Source organism: Phoenix dactylifera, chromosome 3 (genome assembly GCF_051530095.1).
Source record: "Phoenix dactylifera cultivar Ajwa chromosome 3, Ajwa_hap1_PhDact_Kaust_v1.1, whole genome shotgun sequence".
Lineage (NCBI taxonomy): Eukaryota > Viridiplantae > Streptophyta > Magnoliopsida > Arecales > Arecaceae > Phoenix > Phoenix dactylifera.
The window spans coordinates 39101245-39124261 of NC_143192.1; the positions used below are offsets into that span (position 1 = coordinate 39101245).

Genomic DNA, 23017 nt, shown 5'->3' on the forward strand with positions numbered 1-23017 from the left:
TTACTTTGGGCACTTAAATCATTGCTTAGGTTGATACTTTATCTTTTGTTATTTTAGTGTTGTTCATTCCTAGGTGGATTCTTTTGTATTCCAAAGTTTTGGTGAGTATATATGGACAGAGTCAACAAGCTTCTTTTTCAAATCTCACCCAGGAATAGAAGTTGTTTCATATTTCTCTTGATAAAGATTCCTCCATAATTTTCCAAAAAGAGTGGGTATAAAATAATTATTGTTTCGTAGGTATTGATTTATACTTATAATGCCACCACGAGAGCTTGTGTTCATAGGCATCTAGATGACTTTAGTGCCAAATCTATTTGCTAACTTTCACGATGCACTCTAATTGTTTCGGTTTCTCTATAAAAGAGAAAATACGCAACTATGACACAAATATGATCAAAAGAAAGAGTAGCTACCTACTTCCAAGTAATATTGTTATCAAAAAATATTTCTACAGGCCGTGTATCTGATCTTGCTTATTCATATACTAAGTCCAGTACCATTTGCGTCCAAGTTTCTTCCTTGCAAGTCATAGTGGCTTGTTTTTAGCAAGAATTACTTGAATTTGTTGGTTATATTGATACAATAAATCTAACAACACCTTCCACACCATGTACAAATAGAATATTAAAGAGTGCTAGCCCATGAATATGTGTGTGTGTGTGTGTGTGTGTGTGTGTGTGTGTGTGTGTTTGTAGGAGTATATTAAGATAGGTCTAAAGGGAAGTAAAAAAAAAAAAAAAACTTTTGATCTAAGAATATGTTGGAGATTTCTCCAAAAAGAAAAATACATATTGAAGGCAAATATAATCAAGGGAGATCTTATTGAGTAAATCTTCAATCTCTTGGATTTTCAATGAATCCTCTTGCTTGGTGCATCTAGATAATTAATCTATCATGAGAGCTTGTTGAATTCATTAAATCCTCAGACAAGAACAGAGAATTCATCTCTTATATAAACAAAGAGCTCCTTGAACCTCTTCTTCTTACTTGTTTCTAGGCTACGAAAACTCAAGCTACTTCATCAATGCTTCAAGTGGTAATCTTAATCGTCTCACAACTAGACGCACATGTTGTTTGTGATTATTGTTTTTATACCATCTAGGTCCAAATCCGAGCGACATCACTATGGTATATTCAATGGTCAATTTTCCAAATGCTATGTCTCAAAATTCCATATATTATCCCCTTTCCACAAGGATAAGATCCATGGCTAATCTGCCATAGAAAAATAGATGGGGTCCCTGTTCCCATAATCCTTTAGTCAAAAAGGAAATCAAATCCCACATCCATAGCATCAAGTTCAATCTTTCTTTTTGGCAGGCCTACTAGACATGAGAGTGACTTGTAAGTATCTTCTCCTTTTCAACTAGAGCCTAGGCATCCTCTATTCTACCTTCTGCCAAACCTCCATCAATCCCACTTTCTTCATAAGTTCTTCGCATATAGGTATCCCAAAAGAAAATTAAAAACACCTTGTGTCACTCATGGAGAGAAGTGATCAAACTCTTATTTGTATGTCACTTTGTGTGCTGTGAGCTCATTGGCTGAGTCATAGGCTTTTTCCAACCCGGTTGGTAAAGCTCAGCTACTCTGTCTTGAACCACATTCAAAGTTCCTCATCCACAGAAGGACAATGTTCAAAGTTGTCCAATTACACCTCCAATGTCTGTACTCGCACAACTTTCAACTTTGTAAGCTAGTGAGGGAGGAACTTCTCTCGGTAGAAACTGTGGTGCCTATAATCTACATCAAGCCATGCTGAATGAGTTATGTTGTGATAAGAAATGAAAGCACATCCCCACACGCAAACATGCTCATTTCTTAGTTATGTAAACCGGACTGTGGTTTTGCAAATTAAGAGAGTAGCCACGCCTATAAGCTCATCGTATTTAGCCGTTCAACAAAATTAAGATGAAATCAAGGTTTCAATAGCATAGGCTATGATATCCAATGGATTTTGCTAAAAAATCTTTATTTACCATATACTAGAATTAAACCTTCTATTTTATTAGTTCAGAAGAAGACAAAATAACTCTATGTCTTCATCCAGGGCCTATAATCTTCCATCAATCCATGCTGAATAAGTTATATTAGCAAAAAAAAATATATATTAATGATAATTATGATGAGAAATAATAAATTTATTTGTTATAAAAAAATGATAGTAAGGATAACAATTTTTTTTTTGGTACAACGATTGCTCATGTCAATCTAGCATGAGTGTAACCAACAAAGTCAAGAAAAACAAAGTAGCATAAAGGTGGGCGATATCAGACTATGTCCACAAGACCTTTCTTGAATGATAAGCAACAAAGGAGGCGACCCAATATGCCACCCTATTCGCCTCTCTGTACATATGAGCTGGCTGAAAAGAGTAGTAGTCTCTCACCAACCTCTGGATATCCTAAGCAGTAGGTAGTCGTTGCCTTATCTCTCTACATCCCGAATCCACTCGATCATCATAGCAGAGTCTCCTTCCAGGAATATGTTATCAACCCCTAGAATACTCCTCGCATAGGTGATACCTTCTCATGCTGCCCTAAGCTCTGCTCCTATAGAAGTCATGTCACAAGTGCGCCGCCCACCTACAGCAATCAACATGGAGTTGTGATCCTGGACCACAAAATCCATCCCTTCTCTGTCGCCTCCTGCCGAGATACTACCATCGAAGTTCACATTGAGGTGACCAAGGGTAGGAGCTCCCAAATGACAAGAGCAACTCTGGGCGCTGTGATAGTAGTGTGGAAACCCCAGATGTCTCTAACCCTCCCAGGTGAGTCGACCTAATAGTGGTGATGATCTCGACCACTTGATGATGGCTCTGTCCACCACAGCCCTCAAGGATGCCCTCCTACCTTTAAAGGTACGAGCATTCCTGTACAACAATATGTGATACACCAAGTAGGCACAGGTGATGCCCCAATCTACAATCCCCGACCTCCCCACAAAATCCCTCAGATGGTGTAGCATATCCTCCATCGACCCCACACCTCGTAGCAAGGGAAATGGCGCTCTCCTCCAAACCTGCACTGCTCGAGGGCAACCAAGAAGAATATGGCTAATAGACTCCTTTGTGTTGGGGCACTCTTCACACATCAGAGTGGTCCTAACGCCCCTTCTTGCCAGCTTACTGTCGGTCGGTAAACAGCCCTAAGCTACCTTCCAAATGAATTAATAAAACTACTTGGGGGTGAATGCACAACCTCCAAATCCACCCACCCTCGATCTGTCGGGTAGTCTCTCTCCCCATCAATGCTTGCAGATCCCTAACACACACCCTCGCCCGGAGTCCACAACAATCTGTCCATCACCTCCTCAATAGAAATCGGAAGAGCTAGGACCCTCTCAGCCAACTGCTCTCCAAAAGCATCCTGGATCAGCGCCTCGTTCCATTTGCCTGCACCTCCAGAACATCAATGGACCACCCATCGCCGATAGCCCACCTGATCGCAAGGAGCACCATCGGAGCATGGGCACAGATCTCTTTCTAGATGAAGAAGTTATGGTGCCCAACCTGAAAGTTAGCCACCGCCGAGCATACTCCGTATTTGCCCCAAAGAAGGGCACACAACAGGCTGTCTAACTCTAGGATATACCTAGCTACATGTCTCGCTGCCAAAACCTCTCACCTCATTGCCAATGAGTGCACCCCCAAGCCACCTAACCTAACCAACTAGCATATCACCTCCCACGCCACCAAGTGATGTCACCTCTGTCCTCCCTCTTGCCTCAGATGAAGTTCCTGAACAGCTACTCCAGGAACCTCATCAGTGCCATCGGTACAATAGTGTTCGATAGCGAATATATCAGCATTGAGCTGAGAACCGACCGCGCCAATGTCACTCTACCCATTACGAAGAGAGTATCCATCTGCCAACCTTCAAGCTTATGTCTGATACTATGCTCGATGTCATAACAGTCCCTACGGCGAAGATGACGACCAGTGATAGGGACCCCAAGTACTTTAATGTTCCCTCCTGCTCCCCCACTCCCAGGATCTACTTGATGGATGTCTTCGCTGTGGCTTGATTTTTGGGCTGAAACAAATTGTTGACATAGCCAAGTTGACCCATTGGCTTGAAGTGGCACAGTACTCCTCCAAAATCCTTCGGATAACTAGTGTCACTTACCATGTTGCCCGAGCTAGGATCACACAATCCTCTACAAATAAAAGGTGCAATACCTAAATGGACTCCAACCCCGGTCTGTAGGCCTCCAGCACCTGGGTCTCAGCAGCACGACGAAATGTTTTGGGCAGAGCATGTGCACACATAATGAATAGTAGTGGAGACAGTGGGCATCCCTGCTAAAGTCCTATCAATGAGGTGAAGAATTGCATGGGCGTTAGAATGGAGGAGGGGGACCTGATACACTCCATAACCCAGTTGATCCACCTTATGAAATCCAAAGCTCACCAAAGAACTCCTCAGAAAGGTCCAGCTCATCCTATCATTTGCCCTCTCCATGTCTAGCTTGATACCCATCAAGCTCCTCCAAGTTGGGGCTCTCCGGAGGTCACACATAAACTCCTGTGTAATGAGCACATTGTTGAGATGCTCCGACCTCCCACAAAGGCTTCCTACTTCGGACTGATGATCCTCGACAGTATGCTCCTTAATCTAGCTACTAGAACCTTCTTTGTGGCCTTGTACAGACTGGTACATAGACTAATCGGATGGTAGTGGCTCTCCTCTGTAGCATCCGCTTTTTTTGGGATCAAGGCAACAAAGGTCTTCTTCCAATCCTCTGATATCACTATTGTGCTAAAGAAGTGTTGAATGGCTTCTACAACATCCTGTCTGACCATGGCCCAATAACTCTTGAAGAATACAAGGGAAAAGTTATCCGGTCTTGGGGCCTTGTTCTCAGCTATGGACTGAAAAGCCTCATAGATCTCTTCAATAGAAACCAGCTTGATTAGGGATGCATTGTCCTCCTTCGACACAATGGCCGATGGCGTCAGCATGGCGGGAGGCCTCTCATTGTTAGTCTGCTTCATCCACTTGAATCCGAAGAACTGCTCCAACACCTATCTGATGGTATTTAAGTCCTCCATCAACTGTCCATCGGTCCCCCTGATAGTTCTGATCTTGTTTCTCTACTTCCTGATGATCGCCGTCTGGTGGAAAAGTCTGGTATTTCAATTCTCCTCCATAATCTACTGAACTCGCGAATTCTGCCTCTATAGGATTTCCTACTGTCGAAGAAGTGAGTCATGATGACTAGCTGAGATCTGAGCTCCCCAACTTCTCTACCGTCAGGCCTTCATTTTGTTCCTCCTGAGGTTATAGATCCACAATAGCTGCTTCGACCTCCTCTAGCTTCCTAGTTATTTTCTCCACCTCTTCTAGATTCATTTGCTTGTATCTTTGGTCATAGAACATTTCTTTTATTATTATTATTATTATTATTTTCCATATTTAATTAACATGAAAATTTGAATAATAATTATCACTTAAATCCACATTGCATAAAGGATCCTCCAAAATCATTATAAAAGCCGTTATAATATTATAATAACCATCACTTTGGACCTAGGATTAAACACCAATGGAACATTCCCATATTAGAGGAACAGTGGGCCTATGGCTAAATGCTGCCACACCTAAGCCTATAAAGATATCAGCACCCATTTCTAAAATGTCGGCAGAAGGGGACCAAAAAAAAAAAAAAATTATGGGGACCACCGAAACCGAACACAGATATAGTGGGCCGGGCCCCACCATTCCCCGACGAAGTACAAACGCCAGATCGGACGGACGTGATGGCTCCATCACCAACAATGACCGTTGTGATAGGATGGATTAGATTTCAGGTATCCCCCGCGACGTCGCCCTTCCGGGTAGCGACAGAGAGCCCCGCTCTCCCCGTGATATTCCCACCCACCGTGGGCGATCTTTCCACGTCGGCAGAGAATCCCGGCCGTCCAACCCCCGAGCCTTGCGGCGGACCGAAGCGATTCGAATCGTAAGGATTCGCCCCCCGGGGCCCACCCAGCTGTTGATAGCTACCTCACGAGCACGCGCCAAGCCATTAAGGGGAGTAAAGGTATCAGCAGCCAAGACGTAACTTGCCCACTATGTAACCCTTAATGCCCCCCTTTTCTTTTTCTCTTTATTTTATTGATATATCCATATATCTTACAAATTTTAAAGAAGAGTGACAGAATGGCTCTCCAATTTGGCACGTGATAATTGATGGGGATTTGGTGGTGTCACACGTCAGCTAGGGTGTGGCGACAGCCTAGGGTTGATGGTGTTTTTATTTATTTATTTTTTTGGTACATGACATATTAGCATCCATATATAAATTAAGGTTCTAAAGTTTGATATGTGAAATTATTAGTTGGACCGGATCTAATATTCTGATCAACCCAACCACAAAAAGACATGAAAAAAAAAAAGAAGAGGAAGAGGACAATACAGACGTGTCCCTTTGGGATTGAATCGGTCCATCACTGTATCTGATCTGATTAATAATTTTATGGCAACAATACTTCTATATAGCTTGATTATTTTTAAGATAAATATATTTAGTATTTATCATGACTCTCTGCCCACAATGCTCTCTGTGGTCCTCCGACGTGGAATGCTTTTATTGTGTTAATCAAGTTAGTAGCTTTAGCTACTGCTTGTCGCTTTCATGACCCATCGATAGTTGTTGAAAAAACTATAGGTAGGTGTAACGTACACTCCTTTAGAAAATGGATAAAGTGATTTAAGTTGAAGACGCATGCCATCATAATTCTGCGTTGAAGACACATTGCAGATCTTATGGTATTGCATGTTATCTTCCTGTGGTGCATGGGCATCATGGGCCAAATGGTCAAGCACATAATTATCTATACCTGTCTGGCGTAAAGATAGATGGTAAGGAGAACAAAAGGAAAAAGAAGAAGAAAAAAACATGATATTAGGATGCGTATTCTGTTCGACAACTTCAACTACGTTGTGGATTCTAAATCTTTGATACAATTAGAGTATATTAAATTAGCAGTGAAGGGGTTTTTGGATGTATCAACTTTCGTGTCTGAAATCTGAATAGAGTTTTGATCAGTTCTCGTAAAACAATTTTATCATAACTGCAAACATAGGTAGTTCCGGAGATAAAACTATGCTGAATATAATTACATACCTATCTCTCAATCTATCTCAAACTGATCTTATCTCTTTTCAAATTCTCTCCAAATTCATTCTAAATTTTGATTCGACAAGTTTACATTTTATTAACTAGGCATTTGCACGTCCATGTATACTAGTATCTCAAAATAAGTAATCAATTTTACTAATTCTTTTATTATCCAAACTAGTTATATGTTCTTTTGGATTCTTCTTGCGACAATGATGACTTCCTTTGATTTGAAACGGGTGTCATTTCCCCAGAGCCTTTGTCCGTTGCAATGAATTCCCCGATTTAAAAGGCTTGAGTATCGGAGTGAGAATTTGCAACTTCAAAAGGAAAACTCAGGAATCATTTAGAGATTCTGGCGTGCCAAGCCACTACAATGGCGAGTCATTTTGTGCTTTTTAAAGGATGGTCACCATGAGGTGCAGGTAATCACATATTAGCTGGTTTTTTTTTTTTTTTTGCAAGTCTTGAGCGACTCATGTCTTTTGCGCTACATATCACCAGATCGGAAGGAATCTCGGTCTGGTTGAATGAAATCTCTTACATCAACCTTGCAAACAAGTCAAAAGTTAAATCTTTTGATCTTTATAATAGTTCTTGCTAACTAAACCTTCTCTCAAGCTATCTTTGCTTACAGTTATTATAACCTTAAAATTGGTTATTTTCAATATTAGCTTGGCAGGATCCATATTTCAAATATAATCATTTTGTTCCAATATTGTGCCACCAACCTCTCTATGCTAAGATTTCATATTTGCATAGCTTGTTTGATTCAATCACGTTGCTTTCCCTTTCATCGATTTTTGTGCCCTTTTGAGTCCACCTGCAGGCGCTACCACCACTCGGAATCAACTCGGAGAATATGTGCTAGTTTTGACTTCTTGGGCGTGCAAAGAAAGGAGCTCAAAGCAGTCAATTCGTCGAGCACATTTTTGTCCAGCGTCCACTATCAGCTTCAGAGACTTGATCCTATAAAAGAATCACTTATCCCATTCTCCAGCGAATGATCCTATACAGTTCGTATATCTATTTCGTCATTCGATCACAAAAACAGTGATTCTTGAACGAGAAAGAAACCTTGCGATGAAGGAGAAGAAAGAACTCATTCCCTTGTGGAAAAAAAAAGAATTTGCTGAGATGGAAATATAGATATAAGATTCCTACCCCTAGCATTCTCGCATCCACTATCAGCTTCAGAGACTTGACAACTAGCATTCTCTAGAGGTGACAGACTAAGTTTGACCTGGCCCAATCTGCCCTAGGTCTAGAAATTTTTGCTTAGATGCTTCTTGATTTGGGTCAGCTATGTGGCAAAATTTTAAGCAGACTGTTAATCGTTTTCTCCTTTTTGTTGGTGGTGGTGGGGAAGCTATTTGGGTCAATTGAGAAACCTACATAAACTCCGTCATTAGTTGTGCAGTTCTTCCTCAAAACACTGCAGATTAAGTATTGGTTGAAACAAGGTAGAATGACTCCGATTTAGTCAGGTAGAGTAGGGTAAGCTCAGTGAGTTGCTATAACATGTGATGAAGAAATAATTGAAAAAAAAGCAGCACTCACTAGTATGTACCACACCATAGAAATTTGTTGGAAACTCTGGGTAGCCAGGGTTTAGGAGGTGCAGTTAATAAGACATACCTGATTTGGATATATGGTTACAATACGAGAACAAATTGAGATAAAATTGAACCACAGGCCCAAAAGGTGCAGCCAATCCTCCAAACAATCAAAGAAATTATTGACATAATAAAGAAATCATCAAATATAAAGCACAGATAAAACTTGAGTAGACAACTAGAGTTTGAGTCACAAAAACATAATTTGTCCGCACAACTAACATTGTCTAAAGATGCTCACACAGAAGAGAAAAAGAAGAAGAACCTTTCAGGCAGCTTTCTGTGGCAATGTTTCAAAGGCAGATACAGTATTGGCGAATTTCACCCGATGCAGTGGAGCACCACTCTGCTTGATAGCACAAGCTACCTTCTCCTCGAGGGGGCAACGAGCCCTCAGCATGGAGAACACATGGTTGTTTAGCCTTCTTGCTTTCTTCATAGCTTCTAATAGGTTCTCATACCCCTTCTCGTAAAGTAGAAAGTACAGTTAGAGATCTAGCTAAGTTGTGATTGACACAAATTTTGTTAAATAGAACAAAAGCAATGGTGCAAATCATTCAACATCTACATCTTTATCAGGTTCCACAGCCATTTATAAATGTTAATTTGCAACTCGCTATTTCTCATAGGAAAAAAAAAGATACCATTTCTTCAGCAAAAGTTGTTTTTCATGCTGTTTATTATCAACAGTCATGTAACTACGAGGTTCCAAAAGATAAAAAATTGAAAAAAATTGCAACCATTGAATTAAGAGAACCGAAGAAGCTAACTTTCAAAATTGAATTACTCTATCATGGCATCATAACATGAAAAGTTTATATGAAGCCGAAGTCACATTAGGATGCAATGTTCCTACCTGCAAGTAATTAGCACTCCTAGCTCGCTCAGAAGATAGGGACTGAGAGACTGTCCCACTTTCTACTTCTGCAACATTAAGGAATTGGTAAGAGAAGTCAAAAAGCTCAAAATGCTGTTGTTGACCTAGTAAGTAGATAATGGTACAGCCAGCCCAAGCTACTGAGTCACCCAAAAGCTCATGTTTCTTTGATGGATCAAGAATGGTCTCCTCCAAGTATCCCTGAAAGTACAAATATTTCTCTCGATTAATCAAGGAAAAAAAATCAAGAGAGAGAACACCAAGAAAAGTGTTCATGCTCAACCAGTACAAGAAACCTTAATCATCCTTTTGCTAGAAGAAGTTTGAAAATAATGCATCCTGTCCTTATACCGCCAATATAACAAGAATGCCAATGGGTAAAAGAATGATCATTCTAAGATGTCACAGAGGCGCTCCTGATTTGCTTAACATTCTCACCATGTCCTGGTTTGAGGCATCATGAAATGCAACTTTTGCAATAACGATGTCTCTTGAACTTAAATTTTCAAACGATTTGGAAATTCCTTTTAACATAGCAAAAGAAGAACTTATATTCATATTTTCTTATAATAGTATGTTAAATGCCCGTGCCTGTTTCCAAAAAGATTTCCTACATAAGCTAGTTTGAAACCTACCATATAAGACAAAGTAGAGTTCCCTTTCCCCAATATGTGCCCCTTCATTACCTTTATTGTGCAGCATGTCTAACCAACTATTTAATAACCAGAACTCAACTGCCTTTTCCAAGAATGAATTGACAAAAGATTTTATTCTTCTTCTTCAATTGTAGACAACATAGGCAAAAGCGCTACTATTTTATAACAGGTGGCGACGATATTGGTGCACAATATTGCAAATGAATCAGAAACCAAGCTTCTTTTTTTTTCTTGGTAACGTATCCTTCATCATTTTGTGAGGAGCTGAAGGTGCCACCATATCAGATTGCAAAATTGTATTTTCCTAGTAACAGTCTAATAACTTGATGAAGAATCCTCAAGAAACTATACTCTTTCTAATATCAAAATTTTGAAGTAGGGCACTCATTCTCTTGAAATTGGTTAAGAATGACTATAGGAGGATCACCTAAAGGGTTACCCAAATAACTTCAACAGGCATGGCAACAGGATTCATCTCTTTTCAACAATGGTGACGGATTGTACTCTTTATTTACGAGCATAAGGTGCCACTAAATTTGATCACTGAATGATATTTGGCTAGACGATATTATTGATTAATTCAATCTCTGATTGATCATAGTTAAGTATCAAAACTTTGAGGGAAATCAAGCCTTCTCTTGAGATTGGTTAAGTCTGCTAACCAGCACAGGTGGGTTTACACCCACAGTGCAAATCAAACAATTTGAAGAGGTGCAAGAAACAAAATGGACCACCTTCATTTGTCATAGCTGACAAATTGCATCCTTTGAAGTTTATCTCCGCCAGGGGTTTAAATCTCAGTACTAAGCCCCATTTTGATTTGCCCCTAGGATGTTATGGAATTGGAACCGGACAGTATGGTTTGGATGGAGTGAAAGAGTCATTAACAACAAGAATATAAGGGGAAAAAAATCCCTGATCTGTCCTGACCATCCCAGTGCATCCCCAGTGTGTACGCAACTGGGATGGTTGAGATGAACTGGGATGTCAAGATGTCCTGATTCAAGAGAGAACCGGTGTCCTGCACCAGTCACAGGTATTTTCTTCCTAGAACAGTATGGTACGGGCATCTCACCAGTTCCAATGGGACACAAATCCTTGATCTCAGCTTTGTTGCATTGACATTGATATCAAATTATAGTGACAAAATTTGATAATGGATGTTGAGTTCTCACAATTCCAAAAACCATGCAGCCATAAAACTAAATTTGTAGTTGAACGTTACATACTTACATCATACCCGTAACTTCATAGTTCAACTATAAATTAATAACCAACAAAATATAATGCTAATATGCTTCTTACAAAATATTATAGAACGTGATGCAAGTAGCTTATGATTTATGAAATTATACTCTTTAATTATGCCAACCACATCTGCAAAGAATCATGCTTTACGGACACCCCTACAGAAATGTAAATCCACAAAGGCAATAGATGTTAAAGTTGTCTATGCATCTACCATTTCATAAAATGTTTTAATAGCTGGTGGAATAAAGGAAATTTTCTGAGATTTGTTTCAAGGTTTTTGGTTCTTTCCTGTAATATCATGACACAGCTACATGGAAGAGTCATGGTGGAAAGTTATCACTGAGGTAATTTAAATGGTGTCAAGTGTCAAAATACGCATGCATTGGTATTGATAATTGCATCCATCAAGGGATAGCTCACACAACCAAGATACAATTTAACATGTCTAACAGGGTGATACTTACAAATTGAAGGCCACTAAAAATGCGATAGAAATCCTTTGAAGTTGTAATATCAATGAACCCTGTCTTTGGTGCTGCACTCCATTTATTATAATGTCTATCCAACGCAGCACTTGTAAAAGCAAGAGTATATTCTAGCACACTTCCAACATTTGTGACTGTTTTATACAAGATATCTGCAGGCAAGAAAGGCAGTTAGCTTCTTATCTAGAAACTAAGACACACAAAATCATCAATGAAAGAATTGAGCAGCCCAGAACCCATCAAGCTGGGTCTAAAACAGGCCAGGACTGCCAAGTAAAGTAGTTCAGGACTAGACTCATATTTTCAGGCATGAAGCCTGAAAGTGTTAATATTTCATGAAATATAATATGACTATGGGGATGGCTTTTTAATTCCCAGGGAAAAAGCCAGGCTACTTGTTCCCACTGACATGCAACAATTTTATCCCCATGTATTGCAATAGATAGTTGTGCATGCATGGGGAGATTTCTGTCATTTGATGCAATTAATGCACCAATAAGTAAAATAATCAATGCCAAAAAGTGCATTCATTGCATCTTCCAAAATACCCAAAGACCCCTATGCATGTAAAACAATCTAGTAAAATAGATGGGAGTAGGATGCAAATGAGCGGAACAACTCGCAAGCTGCTCGAGCTCAACTCGACTCAACTATTACCAAGCTCGAGTAGCTCGAATAGTTTTTCAAGTAAAGTTCGAGTAACAGAATACTCGATTGGAAGGTACACGAGCCTAGTCGAGTATATATATATGTGTATAAAATAATAATATATTATATTTATAATATATTATTAATTTAATATTTTAAAAATATAATATTATGTCATATTTTATCTTAACCATATCTTTAATTATGATTAAGGCTCAAATTCGAGCTCAAGCTCCAGTATGGCTTGGTTGATATTCGAGTCGAGTCAAGTCGAGTCAATCTAAAGTACTGTTTTTCTTTTTTGTGATCAGGTCAAATTTGAGCTTAGATATTAAGACTCGATTGATCTTGAGTTGAGTTTCGAGTCCGAGTATTTTGAATCGAGTCGAGCTCGAGCTCTAGCTACTCGACTTGGTTCAATTGCACCCCTAGATGGGAGTAAAACTATCATCTGCCAATGGGAACAACTAAGATAGTTATTCCCCAGGGTTGTCCTCTATTGTTGTATCATGTAAATCTTAACCTTACCTCGCTCCTCTTTAGTCATTGAACCTCGTCCCTCCTCCCTTCTCCACTATCAGCATAGCAAGTGCAATTGCCCCAACCCAAACCACAATGCCAAAGGCCCACAGCAACACCATTACCCCCAATCATTATGGACATGTAGGTCCTGTACTCCTGTATAGTATTGTCTTACCACACTCTGCAGCAACCACAAGACACCTCTTCTACTTGTAGTAGCCTAATCCCCCAATTAAACCCAATCTTTGGAGTTCGTCCTTGAGAGGTTTATTTCAAGCTGGGCACAAGACCAACCTATGATTTTCAATTGAGGCTTGGGCTGGGCTTTTGGGATATCTTGAGCAATTGACATCATGATACATTCAAAATCTCGTCAGATAATCAAATTTATTGAAGATCAAGGAGTGTTTTAAATCTTTGAACTGAAACTATTGCATATCCCTCATATTAAAACTTGGCATTTAGGTATAACATCTAATAAAATATACAAAAAAGTTCAGGCCTGTGAATGACAAGAATTACCAGCAGCTTCTGCTTGTTTTGACATGATTAGGAAAGATGATGGATTTGGACATGTTGGATTTGATAGGACTGCATTTGTGGCAGATTTGAATAACTTGATGATGGGACTATTGCCATTATCCGCCTGCTTTAATTCTCCATCAGTTCCAGGAACCAGTCCTAACCATGGGGCTACTTGCATGAATTGTGTCATGTCAACTTGTCTCTGTTGTAGGTGTCAGATTACAGATATGATGGTCAGTAACAATATGAACTAAACAATCAAAAACAGCATTATGGGAAATGAGAAAGATTATCATGATTAAATTTAAGCTAAAACTAAAAATTAGCTGGTGAAAAATTAGAAAGACATCTGAATTCTGAACTGTATGCAAAAGCTAAATTTTGTCACTTCAAGTCATGTTAATTAGAATTATAATAAGAAACAAAAAGGATCAGTATCAGTATGTTGCAGAACACCTTAGTTTCCATAAAGCCAGAGGGTATATTTTCTAATTGAGCATGCTAATGTTCTCACCAGTACAATGTCTAGAAGGCTCATCCAATACAATGCACTACCAATTTCCTTCAAACCATGAAGAACTTCTGCTTTGAGATCTGATTTTGCTCCCCAGGTTAGCTGTTCATGAATAATCTTTTGGCAGCCTGTAGTTAGTCAAAAATCGTAACATAAATTTTGTCAAAAATCAATGGATAAAATTGATGTGGAGAGGAAAAAAGACAACTTCAAATTCAAATGCAGTGAGATTTGAAGTAATAAACATGTAATAAGTGCTATCCTATTATACTTCTCAAGCTTTAGTTCAGATCAGTTGCAAGTTTTGTATACTTCCAAAGAGGTGATATAATAGTGTAATCAAAATTGAAACCCACATTTGAACTAGCGAAGTGGCTGTTTCTTAATTTTAAGTACCAAATCCTAGTAACTGCAAAACATACATGATAACAACAATAGTAGCAATGAAACAAATTAACATAAGAGAATTTTTGAAGATTAAGATCCACATAGTTGAATATTCTTAGACCTTCATCATTGTGAATAATGTTGTTTGGCATATTTGAAGAGATTATAATATATTCTTGGAGACAGATGCAAGAATTGGTAGACTAACATCACTGGAATGTGACGATGAAAAAAGCAATATGTGCGCATGCTCGGATCACTGATGAGACCATCATATGTAGTTGGAACAATATAAAATCTGAATGCATGTGATGCTTAGATTAACAGATGGTCATGCTAATCTGAATTCCGTATGCTTGTATACATGTAAAAAGATACAGGCAATTAATTTGGAACTTAGGTACAAGAAGTTTGCATACTTAGCCAAGCCAATCTTAGTGATTTCATTATATGATAAAGCCACTCAATCTGGCATTTAATACAAAATTATTATTATCATTTTTAACATACGAATGAAATTTTGTGAATTTTAATAACCAGAACGCCTGCGCAACTCCCATGATTAAAATACTATTATGGATGCCTCTTATTTGTAATTCTATTTAAAAAGTTCGCTACCTTTATGATCCAACAAGATCATTATACCTAATATGGACTACTTTGGTCACCATGGGTTGGTCTGGATACGATTCGGGAGAAAGATTCGTCACATTACAAGACAAATTACACATCAAAACATTTGAAGGACATAACTTGCCCATACAAAGTTCGATTGAGGTGCTCTTTTTTTGATTTTGGGTAATTTTTGAGATCTATGATGCTGCGTCCACCCTTAAAGGTTTGGCATACGTAGTGATTGGGGGATAGTTCCTTTATTTGGGCCTCAAAGCGGGCCGATTAAGGTAACATTTCCTTGGTGGAAAACCTTTGATAGAAAATCTCTCAATCTGTAAAGAAGTAGGCGAATTAGCTATGACAAAGTTGATGTAGCAATCAAGATCTAGCTCCAGGAGGAATTTAGTGTTTTCATGATTATCTCCACTAGCCTTGTCCATTTTGAAAAACTTGTAACCTCTTTTATCTAGAAGAGGAATCCGACATGGATTAGGCAAGGGTACAGTTTGCTAGTATAAATAGAGGCTTTTTAACTTAATTTTATTAATCCTTAATGAAAGAAAAGGAAGCCAAGACCCTACCTTTCACCATTCATCATATTCTCTGTTATTCTATTCTATACAGATTTGAGTTGTCCAAGTTGAAGGAACTTCTTCCTTCTCCCCAATCGGATCACTTCAATATGCTGCCACAAGATACTTAAGGACAAATATTTGTTGAAATTACCATGTTGACACTAAAATGCCACACTTGCATTGCATAAGTTCGATTCTTGCTGGCTCAGAATGACTAATAGTAGCACCTTGTTGAGAGAAGATATGGTGTCATGGATAAGAAAAGTCTATATTGCCCATTTAAAATGTAGGCAATCAAGTACCTTCTTGCATTGAGTAAGATAGATTTAAGAAAGAGAAAGACTGCAAGGTTTATCTTTTATGGGGTGCTAAACATGGGGTAAAAAGTAGGCCATAAATAGAGATTGAACCATCAGCTGGCGTGTTGGTTTTACCCCCAACAATTGCTTATACTTTGAATAGTCAGGTTAGATATATTTTGGGGAGGGATGGAGAATAAGTAGCGAAAGGGGTTGAAGCTTGGTGATTACCATTCCAGTTTGGCACTTACAGGATGAAACAAATGGGCTGTTATTCAAAAATATCTCTATTATACATGCACCACATTTGGTGGAAAGGAAGTTAAAGTGGTGCTAAGCATAGTGTTAGTTACATAGTTTCCAATGAAAAATATGGTGGGTAGGAGGAAGGAATTGGAGTTCATTTAAGATTTTCATTTTTTTAAGCTGATGAATTTGTGTCCCCTGAGCAGTCTCAAAGTGTGGAGGGAATACGAGTTGTGCTTTGGTTTTCCTTTAAGCACACATTCTTTGGATTTGTAAAGAGAAAAATTAGTGATACAAGGAACACATAAGATTCAGTGATATAATGAACACATTTTCCAACTACTCAATATTTTTTTCTCAAACTTGGTTCCACTAGAAGTTAGTTTCGTTGGTAATCTTATAACTCAATTCTATGAATAATATCACAAGAAAAAACTTTATGAAAATATATCAGTGACAAAAACATGGTTAGCCTTCAGAAGATGGAACAATCTATGATATATAACAAACATGAGGCAAAGAACTATATAAATTTCAAGTGCATTATCATAGTTATGAGTTATGCACTAAGTTCACCTGCTACACCAGCATCAAAAGGCAGTAGTCCAATAGATTTAGGCAATGCTTCTTGTAATCCAGTAATTTGAGGCACAATTGCTGTTATCTAAGATGGTAAGTTTAAGCAGCTGTAAGTATTTATGCCGAAAACTTTTTGATAATTAAACTTTAAAACAGATTTTTGCAGATCTGAAGCATTTAGACTAAGTAAAAGAAGTATATTATGAACTTGGTAAGAGTAACAGATGAAGAGTAATATAAGTCTCTTAAATAGTATTTCTAGGGTCCCATAGGAAAATCCAAGAAAACACAGAATTCTTGTACATGGGAATCAAGACACTCACCAAATGGAATAAACAACAAAAGTTCAATTGTTCAAGCACCCATAGCAGATGGCAAACTAAAAGACTTTGGTCAGAAGCAGGGTACTCCGCACCGGTACTAGCGGACGTACCAGTCGCCTACCAGATTGGTACGGTTCCGGTTATCGGTACCGCGTATCGGTCACCTATCGGATCGATATGGTTCCGGTTCGGACCGGTTTAAACCGGTACCGAACCGGAAGAGGTAAAAGCGTGCGCGGATTTTTTTCGTACGCACACGGGGGCGCACACGAATGCCACTCTGTGGCATTAAATATCCTCCCGCGCGGGGCAGCACGTGGGCGCGCTAACCCGCGCGCACCCGGAACTGCCCGTGGGAGCTGGGAAATGCGCGGGGGGAACCTCGCGGGTGCCTTGCCCCATGCCCGTGCGGGTGCTCTTCCCCGTGCGCGGCGGTGCGGGCATGCAGCCCCGCATGTAGGCCGGTGCGAACCGGTCCGGTTTGCAGAGGAAACCGCTTAGTTCCTGCCCCATAGGGGCCGGAACCATTTTCCACAGCCGAACCGGACTGGTCAGGAACCGGACCAGTCCAGTACGAGCTGAACCGAACGATACGGGCCGGTTCAGCATACCATGGTCAGAAGCATAACATAGTTAACCTCATATAAATATCCACGAAAGCATCATAATTTTTAATGCAAATAAAGCATGCTTACAGCAAGGTTTTAAAAATTGGTGCTAGTGGGAATGCTCTGACATACAGTGCCTAATCAGCACCATGCAGAGCCATGCTGAAACCAAAAAAAGAGATTTTAAAAGTATTTTTCATTGAAAATAATTGAAAAAATGTTAAATAAGTGCCATGTTGGATACTAGTACTAGCCTGGCATGGTGTGAGCAGAACAGCATGGCCAGCACCTAAATCCTTGGTTATGGTTTGCATATATTATGAAGATAATAAAATGGCAGGCGAGGTAGCTGATATGTTGCCGTCCTAAAGAAATTTATTGCTAGTCTAGTCTAACCAAGATAAAGATTAATTGCAATTGCACTGTAATTTATTTTTTAAATATCTTATGTTGCAAAATTATTTGTGTAGTAATCTATATGCCAGTTTCTTGAAGTGAATAAATTATATTAGAAGAGACAAAGAAGTTGCCTGATGATTATAATTGGAACACAAAACAGTTGATGACACAAAAATGGTGCAGAACATCAGGATAAAAGAAAAAAAAATTAAACTACATTATTGCAAAAAGAAAAGATGATTACAAATATCTGCCCTACAATAAATGACCAACAATGTCCATAATTTTTTGTCTCTACATAGCTCACCTTACTTGATATATAATCTAGTAAAGCTCGAATAATCCAAGGTAAAGATCTGGATCCTAAAAGTCGGACAATTGCAAACATGTGAGGAATCCCAAAGAACTCAGAGTACAGTTCGGCAAGACTTTGATATGCCAAGTTCAAATCCTGCAATAAATGGCATCACATCAAATATCTAGCAAAGGGCTCAACATTTATTTGAATAGTATTAGGAACAAGTCTAGATTTCAAAAAGCAACTTACTTGAGAACCACAATAGAAGTAAGGCTTTCTGCTCAAAATAATTGTCTTTTGTGGAGCATGGCGAGCTCCCTTTGAAGAGCGGATGAAACGTTGAGTAGTATTGCAGAGGATAAAGTTGGGCAAGAAGTCATTTTGCATTGCATTCCAAATCTGGAAGTACAACAAAAAACTAACTGGAAGGAGCCATAAAAGGAAAACAGGAACCACAAATTTGTAGCTATATCAACAGGATCATCTAGTTGTGTTATCTTAGTTTCAAACAAAAGGAAAACAGAAACCACAAATTTGTAGCCATATCAACAGGAACATCTAGTTGTGTTATCTTAGTTTCAAACAGCAAATCAGTAATTGGCTGCATGAAAATACATAATGCCTGAGCAACATCACTAAGCTACATGCTTTAGATCCTTTAAAGAAAAACTAAAATAGCCACTGCTGCATATGTGATCTTACAATCACTCTATTTTGTCTACAGTACATTATATATCTCGTATATGGTTATATTTTTGTATGTATTTATGCATGTAATTAATCATGGACTTTTTTACATATATAACTAGACACAAACATACACAAACACATACACTCACTTATGAATGTTTATGTATGTATATGAATGCTTAAATGTCTATATGCACAAATCAATAACAGAAAGAAACAATTTATTGCCATCTGGTTTGGGGTCCTACCTCATTATGGGTTCATATCCAAGGCCAAATCCACCAATACGAATTGTCAAAAATCCCTTTCCAGTACGCCTATTCAAGATACCCATTGCAAATTCCCCACTTTCCAAATTTTCAATCTATTCTGACATTCCTGCATTATTTTACCTAGTTAGTCAGGGGACCAAATTGTTCTCCCTAATTTTATCCTTTATTGGTGCAAAACTAGTAATTTCTATACTGTAATCTCTCATAAGATAACCAATATAAACCTCAACAGCCATCATAACCTATGATCATCTCATGTGCATGTGCACTCTTCACTGCCTAACATTCTCATTAAGAAAGCTGTTCCCCGCTATTTTTGTATTTAAATAAAACCAATTAACTTAATCCTTTTTACCTAAGGTCCTATGTACAATGCTTCTTGACTCAAGTTCTCAAAGGTCATGAGAATACCAGACACAAACTCACAAAAATTATTTAACATTTCAGGTAAGCAGACATTAGTGAACAAATGCCATTAAGCAACTAATAACAATATAGAAGGGCAGTTATTATATAAAATATGCTAAGGAATGAAAGAAATAAGTGATCAGCTGCAAAAATAAATAAAGTGAAAGCTACCACTGTTGTTTAGAATTTCGCATAGATACATTTTACATTTTTAAAAATAACTAATATGACAAAGTGCATTTGGATAAGTAACATTTGCCAAATCAGACACTACAACAGGTGCCAGAATCCAAATCCTGCTAAATGTCCAAGTAGTGAAGCTTCAAAATTGGTACATATTAAAGGCTTATCTATGCCTTCTTCCTGAACCAAAGTCTATGAAGCATGAATATGGAATAGAGGATATGAGTACAGCACCTCTTGGTTTATGGACACACACCAAAATGACAACTTCTGCAATAACCAGGTTTAGATATGCAACAAATAAATATATTGCTTGTGGTTTACATATATTGAAAGTTTCTAGTTCTCTCTCTCTCCCCCCCCCCCCTCTCTCTCTCTCTCTCAGAAAGACACACAGATGACATCTAAAGCAAGGTTCGTCGAACCGGTACCGAGACCCGTACCGGTCGATGATCGATACAGTTCGGTACCGGTTCAAACCGAACCGAACCAATACCGAACCGGGAGTGCTGATTCATGGATCGACACGCCCTAATTTATATTTTTTTTGGTAGTTCTATCTCTTTTCGAACTTTTTCTATAAATTTAAGCCTAATTTGATTTTTTTTATTGTTTTCTTGATGCCTTTTTGATGTTTTTTGATATATCTATAATTCCGGTATAAACTAGATGATGCATCTTATGATTTCAAAATAATACAAGTCATAAAATGAACAACATAAAATATCCTCAAATCAAGGTACAATCAATTACATATTTTTAAAGTCCACAACGGGGCCCCGGATCCAGTGTGAACCGATCGGTTCCGGCCACATCCAATCAAGTTCTGGCCTCTACGGACCGGAACGCATCTTCCATTGGAGACCGGGTCTGCTCGGTCCAGGCTGAACGGTCAGTTCAGCTTGGTTCAGCAATCCTTGATCTAAAGACCTTAATAGATTGTGGAATCGAGTGTTCTAAAACCAGAACCATTTCACCTGCGACCCCCAAGAAAATATAGGATGTGCCCAAAAGTATTCAATTGGCGTATCTCCATATATATTTTTTTTAAAAAATACTTACAAGTGTTTGACACATATTCAATTATCTCAAAGGCGTATCGGTATTTGAGACAATTGGACACAACCACAGCTAGAACAAATAAAAAGCTCCATGCTTCACCTCATCAAGCCATGAATGGCTAATGTTGCAACCAAAGTTCTATGCACAAATATCAAACTCCATGCTAGCCACGTTCCGAGTCAGCACAGTACCAATACCATACCGAGTCACCAACAATGTATGTTGTAATGTTGCACCATGTTGGTCAGCACAACGTACATCAAAATAAATTTATTTTTTGACTTTTTTGTTTCTTTTTTTGTTTATAGGTTTCTATTGTTGTTTTCACTTGCTTTAATAGAATTTTAGGGTTCCAAGCCCTTGAACAAATCAAAAACCTTGAATTACAACATATATTTTTTCTCTCGAGTCTAATGAAAGCATGGTATGCCATACCATATTGTATATGTTTGGTACCAATATATGGTACGGGAGGTGTATTAACACTCAATATGCCCAATCGGCCCCATACTATACTGACACAGTGATAAGGTGGCACTAGTTCGGGGGCCGTTACAGGGAAGCGTACCTTGATTGAAAGTATGAACTTGCATAAAATAACAAGCCCTATTGCATAATCCTAACGCACTTAGACATTTAAACCACCCCTATGATATACCCGAACCAGTCGTGGTCAGCTAAATGGTGGCCTAGTGCATGAGGCTTCCATCATAGTGAGGTCTGAGGAGGGTCAGTTGTATGTAGCCTTACCCTCACGTACAAAGAGTCTGTTTCCATGTTTCAAATCTATGACACCCATGTCAAAAATGGAGCAACCTTATCTTTATGCTAAGGCTCACCCTCAGTCATGGAAATCTTTCTGATGGATAAATGAAAGATTGGTTTGCTTCATCTAGAGACTTAGACAAAGCTAATCATCTAATAGATAGATGAACTAGATTAGTTCATCTATTTAATCAACAAAACAGATAATCCAATGGCTGAAAAAGTTACACTGACTAATAGATGGGTCAGATTGTATCACCTTATCTACTTACAAAGACAACTATCAAATGGCTATATAAAAAGTAGAAAAAAAAAATCAAATAATCTAATGGACCTCATTGTCCAACTAGTCTATTTTAGAATTAATGAAAGAAACTTATCATTATATGGCCAAAGACGTCACACTTATAATGCAGCAAATCCTATTATATCCATTTTTAATAGAATTATGGAAAATTGATGAATATATCATATTAAATCTACAAAAAGCTCTACTTATAACCTATTGGTTGCATTGGACTATAAGTAGGTTAAGTTGCTAAAGTTTCTTGGAGTTATTACCAATGACCAAGTTAAGAGTCCTGCCTGGACTATCAGTAAATTTATTACCTCAATAAATTAGATGGGGCTAAAAATCCCCCCCTATAATCTCAAAAGAAAAAAAATGGATTGCATCTGGGTTCGACATCCTCAATGAAAAGAATATGTTCAATAAATGGAAATTTTAATCCTACGACCATAGAGGACCATATTTATCCGAACTTCTTATTCAATCAAACATCATTTTTTAAAAGGAGACCATTTTAAATGGATGAAAACTACCATCTTGTGGTTTTAGAAGGCCGCACTTATTATCGTCAATCTTGGTTTAATCTAGTCCAAAGGTAACCATCAGAACGGGCTTTCTAGAACCAGTTACGATCAAGAAAACCCCTAACTGCTCCTCAATTACAAGAGAAACCAACCATCTGAATTTGGAACTAAGTGCTATAAAAGGAATAGGAAGATCATTTCTTTCAATCAAACAGATAAAAAGGATTCCTCTAAAAATTAGGTCGTGGCCAAGTAGTCATACTTTGGATG

General features: G+C 38.5%; 1 protein-coding gene across 1 annotated transcript in view; it reads right to left on the minus strand.

Annotated features, from left to right (window-relative positions):
• Positions 1-8845: 8845 nt before the first annotated feature.
• The window catches only part of PIR121 (transcription activator), a 78907-nt gene continuing 64735 nt past the window's right edge, over positions 8846-23017 (minus strand). Inside the window, exons 23-30 of the mRNA XM_008811437.5 lie at positions 18804-18953; positions 18564-18707; positions 16924-17011; positions 14226-14353; positions 13709-13913; positions 11996-12168; positions 9604-9825; positions 8846-9210 (exon numbers count right to left, since the gene is read on the minus strand). Of these exons, the coding sequence (XP_008809659.2) occupies positions 9016-9210; positions 9604-9825; positions 11996-12168; positions 13709-13913; positions 14226-14353; positions 16924-17011; positions 18564-18707; positions 18804-18953 (1305 nt within the window). The 3' untranslated portion in view covers positions 8846-9015. The remainder of the gene's footprint in view (positions 9211-9603; positions 9826-11995; positions 12169-13708; positions 13914-14225; positions 14354-16923; positions 17012-18563; positions 18708-18803; positions 18954-23017) is intronic.